At 41.3% G+C, this 15,736-nt stretch overlaps 1 protein-coding gene across 1 annotated transcript; it reads left to right on the top strand.

The window, feature by feature from the left end:
- The first annotated feature begins 488 nt into the window (after positions 1 to 488).
- On the top strand, positions 489 to 13,741 carry farsa (phenylalanyl-tRNA synthetase subunit alpha). The gene is made up of 13 exons (XM_061845589.1): positions 489 to 694; positions 2,908 to 3,045; positions 3,169 to 3,267; positions 3,361 to 3,479; positions 3,928 to 4,020; positions 6,218 to 6,346; positions 6,421 to 6,536; positions 6,626 to 6,710; positions 7,427 to 7,526; positions 7,898 to 8,066; positions 12,434 to 12,511; positions 12,707 to 12,821; positions 13,383 to 13,741. Exons 1-13 carry the CDS (start codon positions 548 to 550, stop codon positions 13,486 to 13,488), a joined length of 1,494 nt encoding a protein of 497 aa, XP_061701573.1. The 5' UTR covers positions 489 to 547; the 3' UTR covers positions 13,489 to 13,741.
- The last annotated feature ends 1,995 nt before the right edge of the window (positions 13,742 to 15,736 follow it).

Here is a 15,736-nt window from a genome sequence, read left to right as displayed (position 1 = left end):
TGATTAGTGCAAGATTTTTACTATAAAATGCCCCCCCTCAAAAAAAAAAAAAATATATATATATATATAGTAAACCTTAACAGGTTGTGAACCTGTACAATAGGAGAGACATTACCTCAAGGACTCTTTGGCAGTTCAACGCTGCAATCTACATATAATATACATTTCCTGAGAATAACTTTCCGAACTGATGTTAGGTGTTTTTCATTTTTCACACCGTAGGTTAACTAAATGAATTTCCAGATTGAATCATTTCTGCAATGTGACGTTTTCAGAAAATAATGTACTCTGTCTATGCATTATACGTCTATAACATTTTAGTGTGTTTATCCGCGAATAACTAAATTCAGCAACACATTACAAAAGACATTCTTAAATCGGTGGTCCTACAATTCAACTATGGCATCACTTAAATCAATTTCAATTTACTCAACATTCTAGTTTACGGAAGAGATTTAAAACGCGGGTATATAAAAGGTTAAAAAATTGCGTTGCCATTTGTAAATCTACGTCATTTCCTGTCTTAGGATTCAGCGTTCAACCGGTTATGGCGGACACGCGTGTAGTAGAGGCGCTTCTTCAGCGCATTGAGAAGGCCGACGACGGCGTGGAAAGCCTGAACGTGGCACGCAGCCTCGGTGTTGACCACCAGGTCATCGTGGGTGCCGTGAAGAGTCTACAATCTCTCGGTGAAGTGAGTTTTCCGGGTTTTAATTGTAGCGGAAGTCAGGCTGTCGCTAATGTGACTGATGCAATGAGGTTTATGTTGTTGTCAGTCTGGTTTAATGTGTGCTATGTGGTTCGCAATCATGTTTACGGCGTTTGAAACAAATATTAAGTCACCTAGAATTTTAAATATAAATTTGGCTGTGTTAAAGCCACGTGAAACTACAGCGTAGTTGTACGCTGTACTGAATTCAGTACTTCTAAATCTATGCGAGTGCAAATTATGTGAATTAAATTACTGTAAACCATTTAAGCGTAAATTAAGAGAGGAGAATACAGAATAAAATATGATAGGTGCATTATATTTAATGGTCGTCAAATGTCTCTTCCAAACTTACAAATGCATCCTCACCCAGCAGCCACTTTTTGTCAAGAGCAACGCCACGTACGTGCATTGGAAGGGAACAAACGGTCGATAAACCTCTTAACTCAGTGTACTTGCTTGTAAAGCTGATTTCATACTCTAACAAGACCGTTAACGTTCTTCATCTTAAACCAAGTGACAAAGTAATTATAGACACACAGGCAGAATACTTTATGCTATTGTTATTATTATTATTATTGCTACTATTCGAATGTTTACTACATTGCCTCGAGCACAGAAAAATGCAAGTCAATTGTTATTTTTGGGGATCAGTTGTGAAATTGTTTACCATGTCTGGCTCTCCTTTCTGAGGTTCTGAGTTTGAATTTCAGCTCTAGTATCCATGTGAGTTTGCATATTCTACCTGTGCTCATGTTTTGTTTTGTTTTTTGTCCCCGCCTAGGCACTCCACGTTCTTAACACTTTCCAAGAATATATTACATTAATATCTGAATCTAAACTGTCAATAGGTGTGAGTATGAATGGTTGTTCATCTCTGTGTTCCCTGGAATTGACTGATGCCCAGTCTATAGTGTACCCTTGGATCTGTGGTACTACAACCCCCCCCCCCCCCTCTCCAAGACGTACTGTAAGGGCATGATTTTCTGAAATGTATACTTTCTCAAACATGAATACATCTGTGATGGAATGAAAATAAATCATTTGAAGAAGACTGGAAAAAGAGCTGAAGGAGGCAGAGGAGAAGGCGTTAGGTCTGAGATTCTCTTTGGTAGTGACGAGGGTGTGCAGGATCAGGAATGAGCTCATCAAAGGTACAGATAGAAAGGTTTGTAAACAAATCTAGAGTGGCCGGATTGAGATGTTCGGGACGTAGGCAGAGGAGGACCAGTGGTAGAAGGATGCTGGAATCGGCGCTGCCAGCATAGATGTAAATGAGATTATTAGATGTGTTGCTGAGTTGGCACAGTGGAACAGAAGATTCAGAGGACAGGAACGATGGAAGAGGATGCTCAGTTGTGGCTACCCAGAATGGATAGGTTTCCGATGACGTCATCACAGTCCCAGGAGTGCCTTGTCCGCCATTTTGAGTGTCTGAAGCAAGTTAGCGTCTATGTCAACAAAGCAAGCAAGCCCCTTTCGCCCTATGGGCCACTCATGCCTAGTTTGGGGCTATACGAACCGCGCTGAATCTGGGCAAACAAATGGGTAGTATTATGATATTCCAAAGATCGTTGTCATCCAGGGAAGTAAAATTAAGCGACTGTCAACAGAAAGTTGTCGAGGATCAACCGAGCAGGATTTCTTCCTGATCCAACAAAGAGACACTATAAAGTTTGCTCGGATAATTTCGTAACGCGTAGCGTTTTCAATTAAATACTTGAGGCAACAAGAAATGAATAAGTTATGTGTTCTACACAAAGGTACGACAGAGAATTAATATAAAGACTTTAAGAGAAAAAAAATGGTGGGAATTCACAACAAAGCATGTCGTGGGCCAGCTGGTCTTGCCGCGAGCAATATATTATTTCCGGGTTTTTTTCGGCGGCATGGGAATTCATAACAAAGCCGTTGTGGGCCAGCTGGTCTGGCCATCCACAATACGGGGGCGTGCGAGTACCGATTTTCGTTCAAACACAGAAGCAAAAAAATCTCGAAATTTTCGTTCGAAAACGGGGATTGTTCGAGAACCGAGGCTTTACTGTATAGTTTTAGGTAACGAATCCAAATCTGCGATTGTCAAAAAAAAAAAAAAATCCTTTCACAAGCTCCCAAAGTGTCTTATCTGCTACTTAACTTAGATATGTCACTGCCATAGAAATAATAATGGCGTATTGTGTGTTGTCTGTCCTCTATAGATAATCTCAGCTGAGTTACGCTCCTCCAAACATTGGGAGCTAACCAAAGAGGGCAATGAGATTGCCGAGCAAGGCAGCCAGGAAGCCCGGGTCTTCAACTCTGTCCCGTTGGAGGGGCTGACCCAAAGTGACCTCATGGTAAAGTTGACAGAGTTACTCATATCATTAAAAATTCAACTGCTCAAATAATAGGTGATTGATATGTCAACCACAGTATGCGCAGTGACATCTGAGTTTGAACGTTTTTGTATCTGTGTGTAGAAATTGTCCTTTGGAAAGATTGGCTTCAGCAAGGCCATGTCCAACAAGTGGATCCGGCTGGACAAAGGCCATGAAGGCGGGCCCAGGATATTCAGAACTGTATGGTTTCCTTTTAAAAGGAAATGTAATGTTTGATCCTTTTCAGTCGGAGAAGATTTATGTACCGCATTTGTGTTTTGTTTGAGTCCACAGGTGGAGAACGTAGACGACCAGGTTAGAGAGAAGCTTCTGCTCGTTCAGGAAGGCATTTCTTCAAACTTGGAAGAGAAAGACAAAAATGAACTGAAGAAGCGGAAACTTCTAGTTGAGGTGTAAGTTCCGTATGTATTCTTATGTACCAGTGGGTGGCACTAGGGGGCATGTTTTTGACACACTGTCCATATTTTTGCTCATAAGGGGAAACCATAATACTAATGTAGCTAAAGGAAAAATAATAGGTATAGTTGTGTAAATATTGTTGTCCATCCAGTTAGATTATCCAGCCAATTATCCAATCCAATTATTAAATTACATACTTGTTTCTACACTCAGCTCTGTTTTAAATTATTTTTAAATGTTGCGCTTATTAAATAACCGTGTGGTTTATATCGTGTTTTTTTAATAGTCAAGGTTATTCAGCAAAAAACAAGTGGGTTTATGATTCTAAATTCTGACCCGTCTTTAAAAAAAATTTATTTTATTTGAAGATAAACCAGTATTAATCACGATTATTCTGAATAAACTGTGATTAAAATTATTCATTTTTATGAATGTGTTCAGGACGGTTAAGTCCTACTGGATCACAAAAGGCAACTCCTTCACCACCACAGTCACCAAACAGGAGACGGAGCTCACCCCTGAGATGATTGCCAAGTGAGTCCACATTCTGTTAAAATGATTTTTGAGCAAAACCCTAAAGTTCGTCTTGTCTGCTCTCCTCTGTCAGTCAGTGACGTATGCAGGGTTTCAGGCAAAAGACGTAGATAATTGAACGCCCAGTAAAGGGGACAGGTCCAAAGTTGAGGGCTTTGTCCTAAAGGCAGGGTGGTACAAATCCATAAAGACTGAAATTGAACCTGAATTTGTTCATTTAGTTGGTTCATGAATTAGGTGTTGAAATTAAGAGGAGCATATGATCCGATAGTTAGCAAGCGCAAAAGGGCTTCAGAATTCAGTGTAAACTTTAGTAGTAATTACCGTATTTTCACTGCTATAATGCGCATCCTCTGATGCGAGTGCAATTCCAGTATTTGACACTCGTAGAAGGCGCACCATTTTATTACGCGCAGGCAGGGTGGTGCTCGCGAGATAGTGAGGCACAATTGCACCTTTATTTTTGTAAGCAGAAGAACAAGGGGTGGAAGCGAGTCATGAGTCCACACACCATCTTCACCCACAGTTTCACACCAAAACAAAATCTTTACACCACAGTAAACAGAACAGCACAACCAGTAGACAGCAAAAGGTTGAGCGAAGAAATAATTGACACAAAACATGCACTTAAAACATTATTCACATTCACGTTTTGCGTCGCAAAGGATATAGCTATACAGCAACATTAGCTTAAAGCATACGTGAGCATCCATGCACACTATTTAAAAAGGTACCGGAAAGGAAACTGAGTTCAGTGGTACATACTTAACTGACATATTTATCAGTGTAAATCGTGAGTTCAGTTGTACTTTTAAGTATTTAACTATGTAGCTACACAGTATAGCTGTATAGAGATACTAGACGAAACTGTACGGTAGCGTGTATGTTTGCTTTTTAAATACTTCAACAAAGTACAAGCAAGTTCACTGTTTACAATGTTAAATACTTCATTAAAGTACAACCGAACTCGAAGTTTTCTACAGGTGCCTTTTTACACAGCGTGCATGCGTGCTACCGTATGCCTTAAGCTATATCGCTTTATAGAAATGCTCCATTATTAAATACGTGAATAAAGTACAACCGAAATCACTGCGTATATGGTATATCCCACGCCGCTCGCAACTTCACTTTGCTTACCCTGTCAATGTCGACGTCGATGTCAAGCAAATGAAGTTGCTTTGTTGTTTTTCTTCCACAGCCATTGTTTGTTCTTTGTTAATTAATCCATTGCTCATGTTGTTCTTCCAACTGGGGCCACCTCCTTTTGTTTCCACGGAAATTCAGCTTGGTCTTCTCAACTTGGCAATGCTCGTTTTCCTACTTCCTCAACTGGAAGCAGACACGTTAGCCCAAGCATTCACAACAATCCTTTCAGAAATTGAGGCCTAACTCACCCGGGGCTGCCTCTTAGTAACGTTGTCTTCGACATTCGTCATCCATCGCTCCCAACATCACTTTTATTTTGTTCACGGCGATGTCCAGGGAATGAAGTTGGTTCCTTGTTTTTTTTTTTTTTTTTTTTCATGGCGATCGTCTGTTCTTTAATTAATCAATCCATTGCTCATGTTGTTCATCCAATTTGGGCCACCTCGCTTTGTAGGCGCCCAGTATAACAGCCAGCTCCGAGTTCATTAGCTGGGCTTGTTTATTTACGGGGGCTGTGTGTTCTTTGTAAGCATATCTCTTTCTTGGTGCCATTTTTGGGGGACCTTAGGCAAAGCTATGTTGTCTAGCACAAAACACATACTGGAATTATGTACCTTCTGGGGGGCAGGCATTTAGCGTCCTCTCCACGCCCACACTTTCTTCTGTAACTTCCACATGCTGTCCTCTCACAGGTCCGCTTTTCCTTTAAATAACTGGCGTGTCAGCAGGAAATGCTTCCAGTCGGTTACAAATTTTGGACAACGGATCACGTATAAGGCGCTCCGCATTACAAGGCGGCCTGTCCGTTTTGGAGAAAATTCAAGACATTTAAGTACGCCTTATAGTTGAGAAAATTCTGTATTTAGGTTTTCTACGCAACCCCAAGTGTACCACAATAATACGTCGTCGTTAGAATGTAACTAATACTATTACCTTTTGCAATACAATTTAGAAGACTGATTATTGTTACCGATGTATTTGTTTATTAAACCATATGATGACATCTCTACATTTGTCTAATTTCTAAAGTAATGTATGTGATGCATCACAGCGGGAGTTGGAAAGAAAAAAATTTCAAACCATACAACTTTGATGCCTTGGGTGTGGCTCCAGACTGTGGCCACCTGCATCCACTGATGAAAGTGCGAACGCAGTTCAGACAGATCTTCCTGGAGATGGGGTGAGTTCTTTATTAATAAGTAATCCAAGAAATATACTCAAGCACTTACAGGTTGAACACTTTTGTGTTTTCAGTTTTACGGAAATGCCAACCAACAACTTCATAGAGAGTTCTTTCTGGAACTTCGACTCGCTTTTTCAGCCGCAGCAGCACCCAGCTCGAGACCAGCACGACACCTTCTTCCTGTCCGGTGAGTCTTATTGTGTAGTGTTTTGTGTCTCCCAGTAAACGGTCATGATTATTTTTGCGTCAAGAGTCATTGTACCCCAAAACTTTCAGATCCTGCTCTTGCCCTTGAGTTACCGCAGGACTACTTGGAGAGAGTGAAGAGGGTCCACTCAGAGGGTGGCTTTGGTTCACAAGGGTGAAGAACAAACTTTTTTTTTTTCATGTGATGGTGATCTGGAGTAGAATGTGCAGATCTGTGATAGAATTTTAATTGTATGGAAATAGATGCATCACATTACCAAAAGTATTTGATCACCTGCCTTGCCTTGCATATGATCTTAAATGACATTCCATCCATTCTTAAACCATAGGTTCGAACATGGAAGGGAAAAATGGAAGTGTTCCAAATCTCTTCATTTGCTGAAGTATTCAGACTTATTTTCACAGGAACTAAGGTGCCAATATTTTGGGCTTTGTCAGAACAGTACGGGGATGGTCCCTTCCTGTTTCAATGTGACAACGTGTGCACTAGTGTGGAATGCAAATTCCATAAAAACATGCATGAGAGAAAGAGAGTGGTTTGGATGAACTTTTTACTGCCCTTCACAGTCTGGAGCTCAACCCAATACAACAGCTTCAGGATGAATTAAAGCGGTAATTTGAGTTAAGTTCAATGTGGGTCAAGGCAGGTGAGCGAATAATTTTGGCAATATTGTATAGTATACATTAGATAAGATGGATACTTACTTACTTACTTACTTCATTCATCCATAATTGAAATGGAACCTATTATATGGAATTTGACTTTTTTTTTTTTTTTTTTTTTTTTTAAATGCACAGCTACACTTTCCTGGAGGGAGGCAGCAATGCTAACTTTTCTTCTTCTGTGCTGTCTCCATGAACGCTCCTCAGGTACAAATGTGACTGGAAGATTGAGGAGGCCAAGAAGAATATCCTCCGCACGCACACCACAGCTGTCAGCGCACGCATGCTGTATAAACTTGCACAACAGGTAAGTTGCACATGCTTGAATTGTTAACTGTTTTGATTTCAATTTGTCAGGAGGTGCACAATACCTGTCAGCACTTCAGTCTGCATATGCTTCTCTTTGTGGAAGAATATAGAGACAGCTTTTGCACTAGCGCTGCCTCAGATTTAACCTGCAAACCACCTATGTCACATCTGAACTCGCTTAAGCTCTTGGCAGCTAAACTGGAGCAATCCTTGCACTCAGGTTCCAGCATTTCCTGGAAAGCCTTCTGTGACAAGCAGAGATAGTTTTAAGTAGTACCTAACTCAGCATGCTCATTGGTCACATAGAGTATGAATAACAATGTGATGGCACTCTCGTAATGAGGACTGATTGTGTCTCTTCTGAAACAGGAAAAGTTCACCCCTGTCAAATACTTCTCCATCGACCGGGTGTTCAGGAATGAGACATTAGACGCCACCCATCTGGCCGAGTTTCACCAGATTGAGGGTGTGGTCGCCGACTATGGACTTACATTGGGGGACCTCATGGGTGTTCTGCATCAGTTCTTCACCAAACTAGGTTAGAATGTACGGATTAAATTGAAATTGATTCAATTGATGGCATAGTTGAATTGAAGGACAACAGCTGGTTCGTGACAAATATAGTCCCAGCAGTTACAGTATAGAAAGAGGCTTTTAGGAACACATAAAGAGGCTGAGAAATTGTGTGTTAATGTTGGATTGGATTATTCTAAAGTAGTGGAGACTGTTGTATTTTAAAAAAAAAAACAAAAACATTTTGCCCTTTAGGTACCTGCAATGGGTTTCACAATGCAAAATTCGGGAGAGCACTGCATTTACAAAATTTGAAGTTTGAAGTAATACAATTTGTGGCAGAGGTAAACAAACTTACTATATATATATATATCTTCTTCTTCTTCTTCTTTTCCTTTCGGCTTGTCCCGTTAGGGGTCGCCACAGCGTGTCATCTTTTGCCATCTTAGCCTATCTCCTGCATCTTCCTCTCTAACCCCAACTGCCCTCATGTCTTCCCTCACCACATCCATAAACCTTCTCTTTGGTCTTCCTCTCGCTCTTTTGCCTGGGAGCTCCATCCTCAGCATCCTTCTACCAATATACTCACTCTCTCGCCTCTGAACATGTCCAAACCATCGAAGTCTGCTCTCTCGAATCTTGTCTCCAAAACATCCAGCTTTGGCTGTCCCTCTAATGAGCTCATTTCTAATCCTATCCAACCTGGTCACTCCGAGCGAGAACCTCAACATCTTCATTTCTGCCACCTCCAGTTCAGATTCCTGTTGTTTCTTCAGTGCCACCGTCTCTAATCCGTACATCATGGCCGGCCTCACCACTGTTTTGTAAACTTTGCCCTTCATCCTAGCAGACACTCTTCTGTCACATAACACACCAGACACCTTTCGCCAGCTGTTCCAACCTGCTTGGACCCGTTTCTTCACTTCCTGACCACACTCTCCATTGCTCTGTATTGTTGACCCCAAGTATTTGAAGTCGTCGACCCTCGCTATCTCTTCTCCCTGTAGCCTCACTCTTCCCCCTCCACTTCTCTCATTCACGCACATATATTCTGTTTTACTTCGGCTAATCTTCAATCCTCTCCTTTCCAGTGCATGTCTCCATCTTTCCAATTGTTCCTCTGCATGCTCCCTGCTTTCACTGCACATGACAATATCATCTGCGAACATCATGGTCCAAGGGGATTCCAGTCTAACCTCATCTGTCAGCCTATCCATTACCACTGCAAACAGGAAGGGGCTCAGAGCTGATCCCTGATGCAGTCCCACCTCCACCTTAAATTCCTCTGTCACACCTAAGGCACACCTCACCATTGTTGTGCTGCCATCATACATGTCCTGTACTATTTTAACATACTTCTCTGCCACACCAGACTTACGCATGCAGTACCACAGTTCCTCTCTTGGTACTCTGTCATAGGCTTTCTCTAGATCCACAAAGACGCAATGTAGCTCCTTCTGACCTTCTCTGTACTTTTCCACGAGCATCCTCAAGGCAAATAATGCATCTGTGGTACTCTTTCTAGGCATGAAACCATACTGTTGCTCGCAGATACTTACTTCTGTCCTGAGTCTAGCCTCCACTACTCTTTCCCATAGCTTCATTGTGTGGCTCATCAACTTTATTCCTCTATAGTTCCCACAGCTCTGAACATCCCCTTTGTTCTTAAAAATGGGAACTAGAACACTTTTCCTCCATTCTTCAGGCATCTTTTCGCCCGCAAGTATTCTGTTGAATAAGTTGGTCAAAAACTCCACAGCCATCTCTCCAAATTGCTTCCATACCTCTACCGGTATGTCATCAGGACCAACTGCCTTTCCAGTTTTCATCCTTTGTAGTGCCTTTCTGACTTCCCCCTTAGTAATCATTTCCACTTCCTGGTCCTTCACTCTTGCCTCTTCAACTCTTCCTTCTCTCTCATTTTCTTCATTCATCAACTTCTCAAAGTATTCTTTCCATCTATTTAGTACACTACCGGCACCAGTCAACACATTTCCATCTCTATCCTTAATCACCCTGACCTGCTGCACATCCTTCCCATCTCTATCCCTCTGTCTGGCCAACCTGTAGAGATCCTTTTCTCCTTCTTTCGTGTCCAACCTGGTGTACATGTCTTCATATGCCTCTTGTTTAGCCTTTACCACCTCTACCTTTGCCCTACGTCGCATCTCGATGTACTCCTTTTGCCTCTCCTCAGTCCTCTCAGTATCCCACTTCTTCTTCGCTAATCTCTTTCCTTGTATTACTCCCTGTATTTTGGGATTCCACCACCAAGTCTCCTTCTCCCCTTTCCTACCAGATGACACACCAAGTACTCTCCTGCCTGTCTCTCTGATCACCTTGGCTGTCGTCGTCCAGTCTTGCGGGAGCTTCGGTTGTCCATCGAGAGCCTGTCTCACCTCTTTCCGGAAGGCTGCACAACATTCTTCCTTTTTCAGCTTCCACCACATGGTTCTCTGCTCTACCTTTGTCTTCTTAATCTTCCTACCCACCACCAGAATCATCCTACATACTACCATCCTATGCTGTCGAGCTACACTCTCCCCTACCACTACTTTACAGTCAGTAACCTCCTTCAGATTACATCGTCTGCACAAAATATAATCTACCTGCGTGGTTCTACCTCCGCTCTTGTAGGTCACTATATGTTCCTCCCTCTTCTGGAAATAAGTGTTCACTACAGCCATCTCCATCCTTTTTGCAAAGTCCACCACCATCTGCCCTTCAAAGTTCCTTTCCTGGATGCCGTACTTACCCATCACTTTTTCATCGCCCCTGTTTCCTTTACCAATATGTCCATTACAATCTGCACCAATCACAACTCTCTCGCTGTCTGGGATGCTCAGAACTACTTCATCTAGTTCCTTCCAGAATTTCTCTTTCAACTCTAGGTCACATCCTACCTGTGGTGCATAGCCGCTAACCACATTATACATAACACCCTCAATTTCAAATTTTAGTCTCATCACTCGATCTGATACTCTTTTCACCTCCAAGACATTCTTAGCCAGCTCTTCCTTTAAAATAACCCCTACTCCATTTCTCTTCCCATCTACTCCGTGGTAGAATAATTTAAACCCTGCTCCCAAACTTCTAGCCTTACTACCTTTCCACCTGCGCTCTTGGATGCACAGAATATCAACCTTTCTCCTAATCATCATGTCAACCAACTCCTGTGCTTTTCCTGTCATAGTCCCAACATTCAAAGTCCCTACACTCAGTTGTAGGTTCTGTGCATTCCTCTTTTTCTTCTGACGCTGGATCCGGTTTCCTCCTCTTCTTTGTCTTCGACCCACAGTAGCTGAATTTCCACCGACGCCCTGCAGGTTAGCAGTGCCGGGGGCGGGCGTTGTTAACCCGGGCCACGACCGATCCGGTATGGGATTCTTTAGATGAACGCTCATATTTGTTTGGCACAGTTTTTACGCCGGATGCCCTTCCTGACGCAACCCTCTGCATTTATCCGGGCTTGGGACCGGCCTACAGATTGCACTGGTTTGTGCCCCCATAGGGCTGCATTACTATATATATATATATTATATATATATATATATATATATATATATATATATATATATATATATTGTAGAAAAAAAATCTTTTATAATTAAGGAAGCTAGCACCTGCCATTGCCTTTTTACCAAATAAAATCCTGGCCGCGTTAATACATCAGCTTCAACATCAGTTTGTGTGTGCAATCAAATGTGTGCCTGTTTTGGTGCCTGCACACCTTTTGTAAATCTGGTTCATAATGAAGATTTTCTGATTGTATGTACAGTAATGGTGTCTGCCTTGTGCAATGGAAAGTACATTAAAGAGGAATACAATTAACCTCAATTTAGTTCAGGTATAAGGTCGAGATCAGTGCGCTGTAGGTGAAATTTGCGATATTGAGAGAAATAATGTACAATATCGGGGATATCGTTAGATGTGCGTCCGGGGTCTCTGACGCATAAAGATTAGCGTGTTCATTCTGCGTCTGTTGTCTCAGGATATAAGACCTTCCCTGAACTTAATAAAACTGACTTCCTAAACACATTGTAAATGTATTGAACAATTGATTGCAAGCATAAAATGTGTAGACACAGTATTGCCTTAAAAAGGGTGGGGTCTTATGGGGTTGGCGTGTGCCGTCAGTGCGCCTGTGTGTGTCTGGGCATGAGCTGTGGTCGACAGTCGACCGCGTGTGAGTGTGCTCGTTGTGCTTGCGTTTTCCTGTTTTCCCTGCGTTCAATAAATGGGTGAGAAATGCATTGATGACTTGCAAGGACATTATAGTAGTCATCATGGTGTAAATATGTATCTAGATTTTTCATGTTGCTAAGTAGCGGGTGTGTGAGATTTCTCACACTTTGTCACTTTAATTTTTTTATTTTAATTTTTTTTCCCTAGGAATTACTAAACTACGTTTCAAGCCTGCCTACAACCCCTACACAGAGCCCAGTATGGAGGTGTTCAGCTATCATGAAGGTGTCTATCTTTGTCTTGACCAACCCCCATCGCTACTTATTTAAATTTCTACTATTATAATTAAGCCCAAAATTACTAGTCATATTTTGATATGTTCTCGCCGCGCCCAAGTGGGTTTTCTCCGGGCACTCCGGTTTCCTCCGACATCCCCAAAACATGCATTAATTGGCGACTGATGCTTTTCTGTACGCACAGGACTGAAAAAATGGGTGGAAGTGGGGAACTCCGGGGTCTTCCGACCAGAGATGCTGCTGCCTATGGGTCTTCCTGAGGACGTGTCTGTTATTGCATGGGGGCTGTCTTTGGAAAGGTAAGCAAATAAATGAAGCACACAGGAGTCCTTTGTGGTATTTCTGTTTTGGAACCTGCAGATTTTAGAATGATTGATTCATCCAATCGGGATACATTTAAAGTGAATTAAATGAGTTCAATTGTTTTCTAATTTCTGATAATGTTTTAACATACCGTATTTTTCGCACTGTAAGGCGCACTTAAAAGCCTTTAATTTTCTCAAAAGCCAATGGTGCGTCTTATAATCTGTTGCGCTTTATATTTGGATCAATATTGAGCCTTTGGTGAAGCGCCATCTAATGGATGCATAACGTGACCCCTGCCTCTACTGTAGCGTCTATTCTATGCGCCTTATAATGCGGTGCGCCTTATATATAGAAAAGAGATTTAAAATAGGCCGTTCATTGAAGGTGCGCCTTATAGTGCAAAAAATACATTATATGTTGTGGTTATTATACAGGTTTGAGATAAATGCACCGTGTCTTCATTGTTCATATGCACAGAGCAAGTCTCCTAGTTTTAGCTGTGCCCTCTTCATCTATGAACTGTCGCTCACTCAGACTTTCGCTATGTTCCACAGACCTACCATGATTAAATATGGCATAAACAACATCAGAGAGCTGGTGGGACACAAGGTCAACCTACAAATGGTCTATGACAGCCCCATTTGTCGACTGGACTCCTGAGTTTGGTACAGACTTTTTTTTTTTTTTTTTTTTTTAAACGACGGACCCACCTTGTCACCATAGCCGTAATTAAGCATAATTATATTTAATGGCATTTTAAAATCATGAGAGAGGCTGTTGTATACACTCTTGAAATAATTCATGACATCAGTCTAGGAACCAATGGCATTCTCTGTTGTAAAAACAACTCAACTGTACAGGAAAATCTGTGTTTGCTTTTTGAAAGATAAAATAAACACCTGCACTACTCTGATGGAGACTTTTAGGAGAGATTGTGCCTCGTCCGACTAATGAAATCAAAAAGTCTTTGTGTACTTGTGTACCTAATTGAAGTTTGTAATGTGAACTTGCGCTACCTGCTTAAGTTACTTTATCAGTTATTGTTCATAACAGTATACATCTTAGCTGCTAAGATGGTTGAGAATCATCTTTTATACACTTTTATGGGTGTGTGTCGTGATGCATATGTCTACGACTTACAATTGCAGTGATGGCTTAAGATTGTCTTTTAGAATTTCATCAACCCACTGGGTGCAGAGATGATTTGAACCACTCACTCTGTTCATCACTGTGGTTGTATTTTATGAGCAGTACTGCATCATACTATTTCCAATATGTTGACAATATCATGCAGCTAACTGGTGTCCGTGACCCGTACTCTGTTCAAAATATCTCGTCAATAAATACCTGCATATCGCAACTAGTGCGACATGAACACAGATGCTAAATGAATAAATATTGAATTTAATTCAAATTCATTTTGTTAAACATTCAGGAATATTTAGATTACAATTTTCAATACAGTAACTCTTTCGCATGGCACTTAGTGGTGCCAATGTTGAATTGCCGTTTATGAGGGGGGTCATTAGAAAAGTTTCTCCCCTGGACCAAAAATGTTTGAAAACCCTGCTCTACTCTTGCTCATGTAAGAAGTGGGGAAAGACTGTGTGGGGGGCAGTTACTACCCCCACAGTTACGAAAGTGTAGAACAGCTCTCTCATAGACACACTTTTTCAGAAACAGATTAAAAAACAAAATGTTTAGTCAATATTACACCTGACCAGGCCCTCTGGAGACCCCACCATTTGCATACAAGCAGTCAATCAATTTTCCATAATGTTCTTTTGAATTGCTGTCATATTGTTTTGGTTAGTTGATACCCTACTTAGCGGTTTTTGTGTAGAAATTGCCAGCTATGATTAGTATGACCCAAAATGTGAGTTTTGTTTCATCATTCTTTACGATCATACATGTTTTTCTGACATTTTTTGGCACACGTGTCGTTAAACCACTTAATCCCCCCCCCCACACACACACACACACACACACACACATACACCAAACCTACGTTCGTAATCTTCATCATCATTTAAATCCTCCCAGAAAAGTGGAAACTATTATACTCTCAACACCATAATTCTTATTTGTTTTTTTTTTTTCTTTAATGTTTCCTTGAGGTGTACTTTTCCCTTGTGTCCACGTGTGTTTACACTTTTGGTCTTCCACACCAACTGGGGAAATCTCAAGTGTGTTCCTTGCAGGAAAAATGATCCAGGATTAAGTCTTGTTTTGTACAAGTGGACTCCCTGGAACTCCTTAATGTCTTTGCCTTAAAGTTAATCCCTTGGCGACTTCAAATAGCATTTTAGTGAAGTGTGTAAGACGGCCAGCTGGTCGCTGAAGGTTTGAATGACTGGCTGGCGCTCAGACTGAATTCAGGGATAAGCATGAACACAAGCGTCTGACCAGTAGACTCACGAGCGCGACACAAACGGTGCAGAGATTCAAAATATGACACTTTGACTCTGACAATAGTATTAATATATGTTATCACAAAAAGAAATTTTGAAATTTTAAGATGAACCAATTTGGCCTTCTCTACTTTGAATGCACACATCCAACTGTTCAGCGTTTCAGCACTGATAGTTTGCTTTTCTCTAACAAGGAAATGAACAGCACAGCAGTTATTTGGTTTCCGAAATGATTCAATTTGATATCTTTGTGATTTCCCTTCTTTGTGGATGTCGATTTTGAACCTGCGCACGACACACTAAGCCCAGTGGCCGCTTCCCTGTGTGAACGCACACAATGCTGTGGGATTGTGGATCAATCATTTGACATGATGCCAAAATGATGAAAACTACTCCTTAGATACCAATTCTACCTGAACCAGGAAACAATTGGCCCAATCAGGGATTAAACGTATGATTTATTTTCCATTAAATTGTTTGTTCGTGAATAGCAAGTT

This window comes from Syngnathoides biaculeatus, chromosome 16 (assembly GCF_019802595.1).
Source record: "Syngnathoides biaculeatus isolate LvHL_M chromosome 16, ASM1980259v1, whole genome shotgun sequence".
Lineage (NCBI taxonomy): Eukaryota > Metazoa > Chordata > Actinopteri > Syngnathiformes > Syngnathidae > Syngnathoides > Syngnathoides biaculeatus.
The sequence above is the reverse complement of the archived record's forward strand: the minus strand, read 5'-3'. Positions and strand labels throughout refer to the sequence as shown.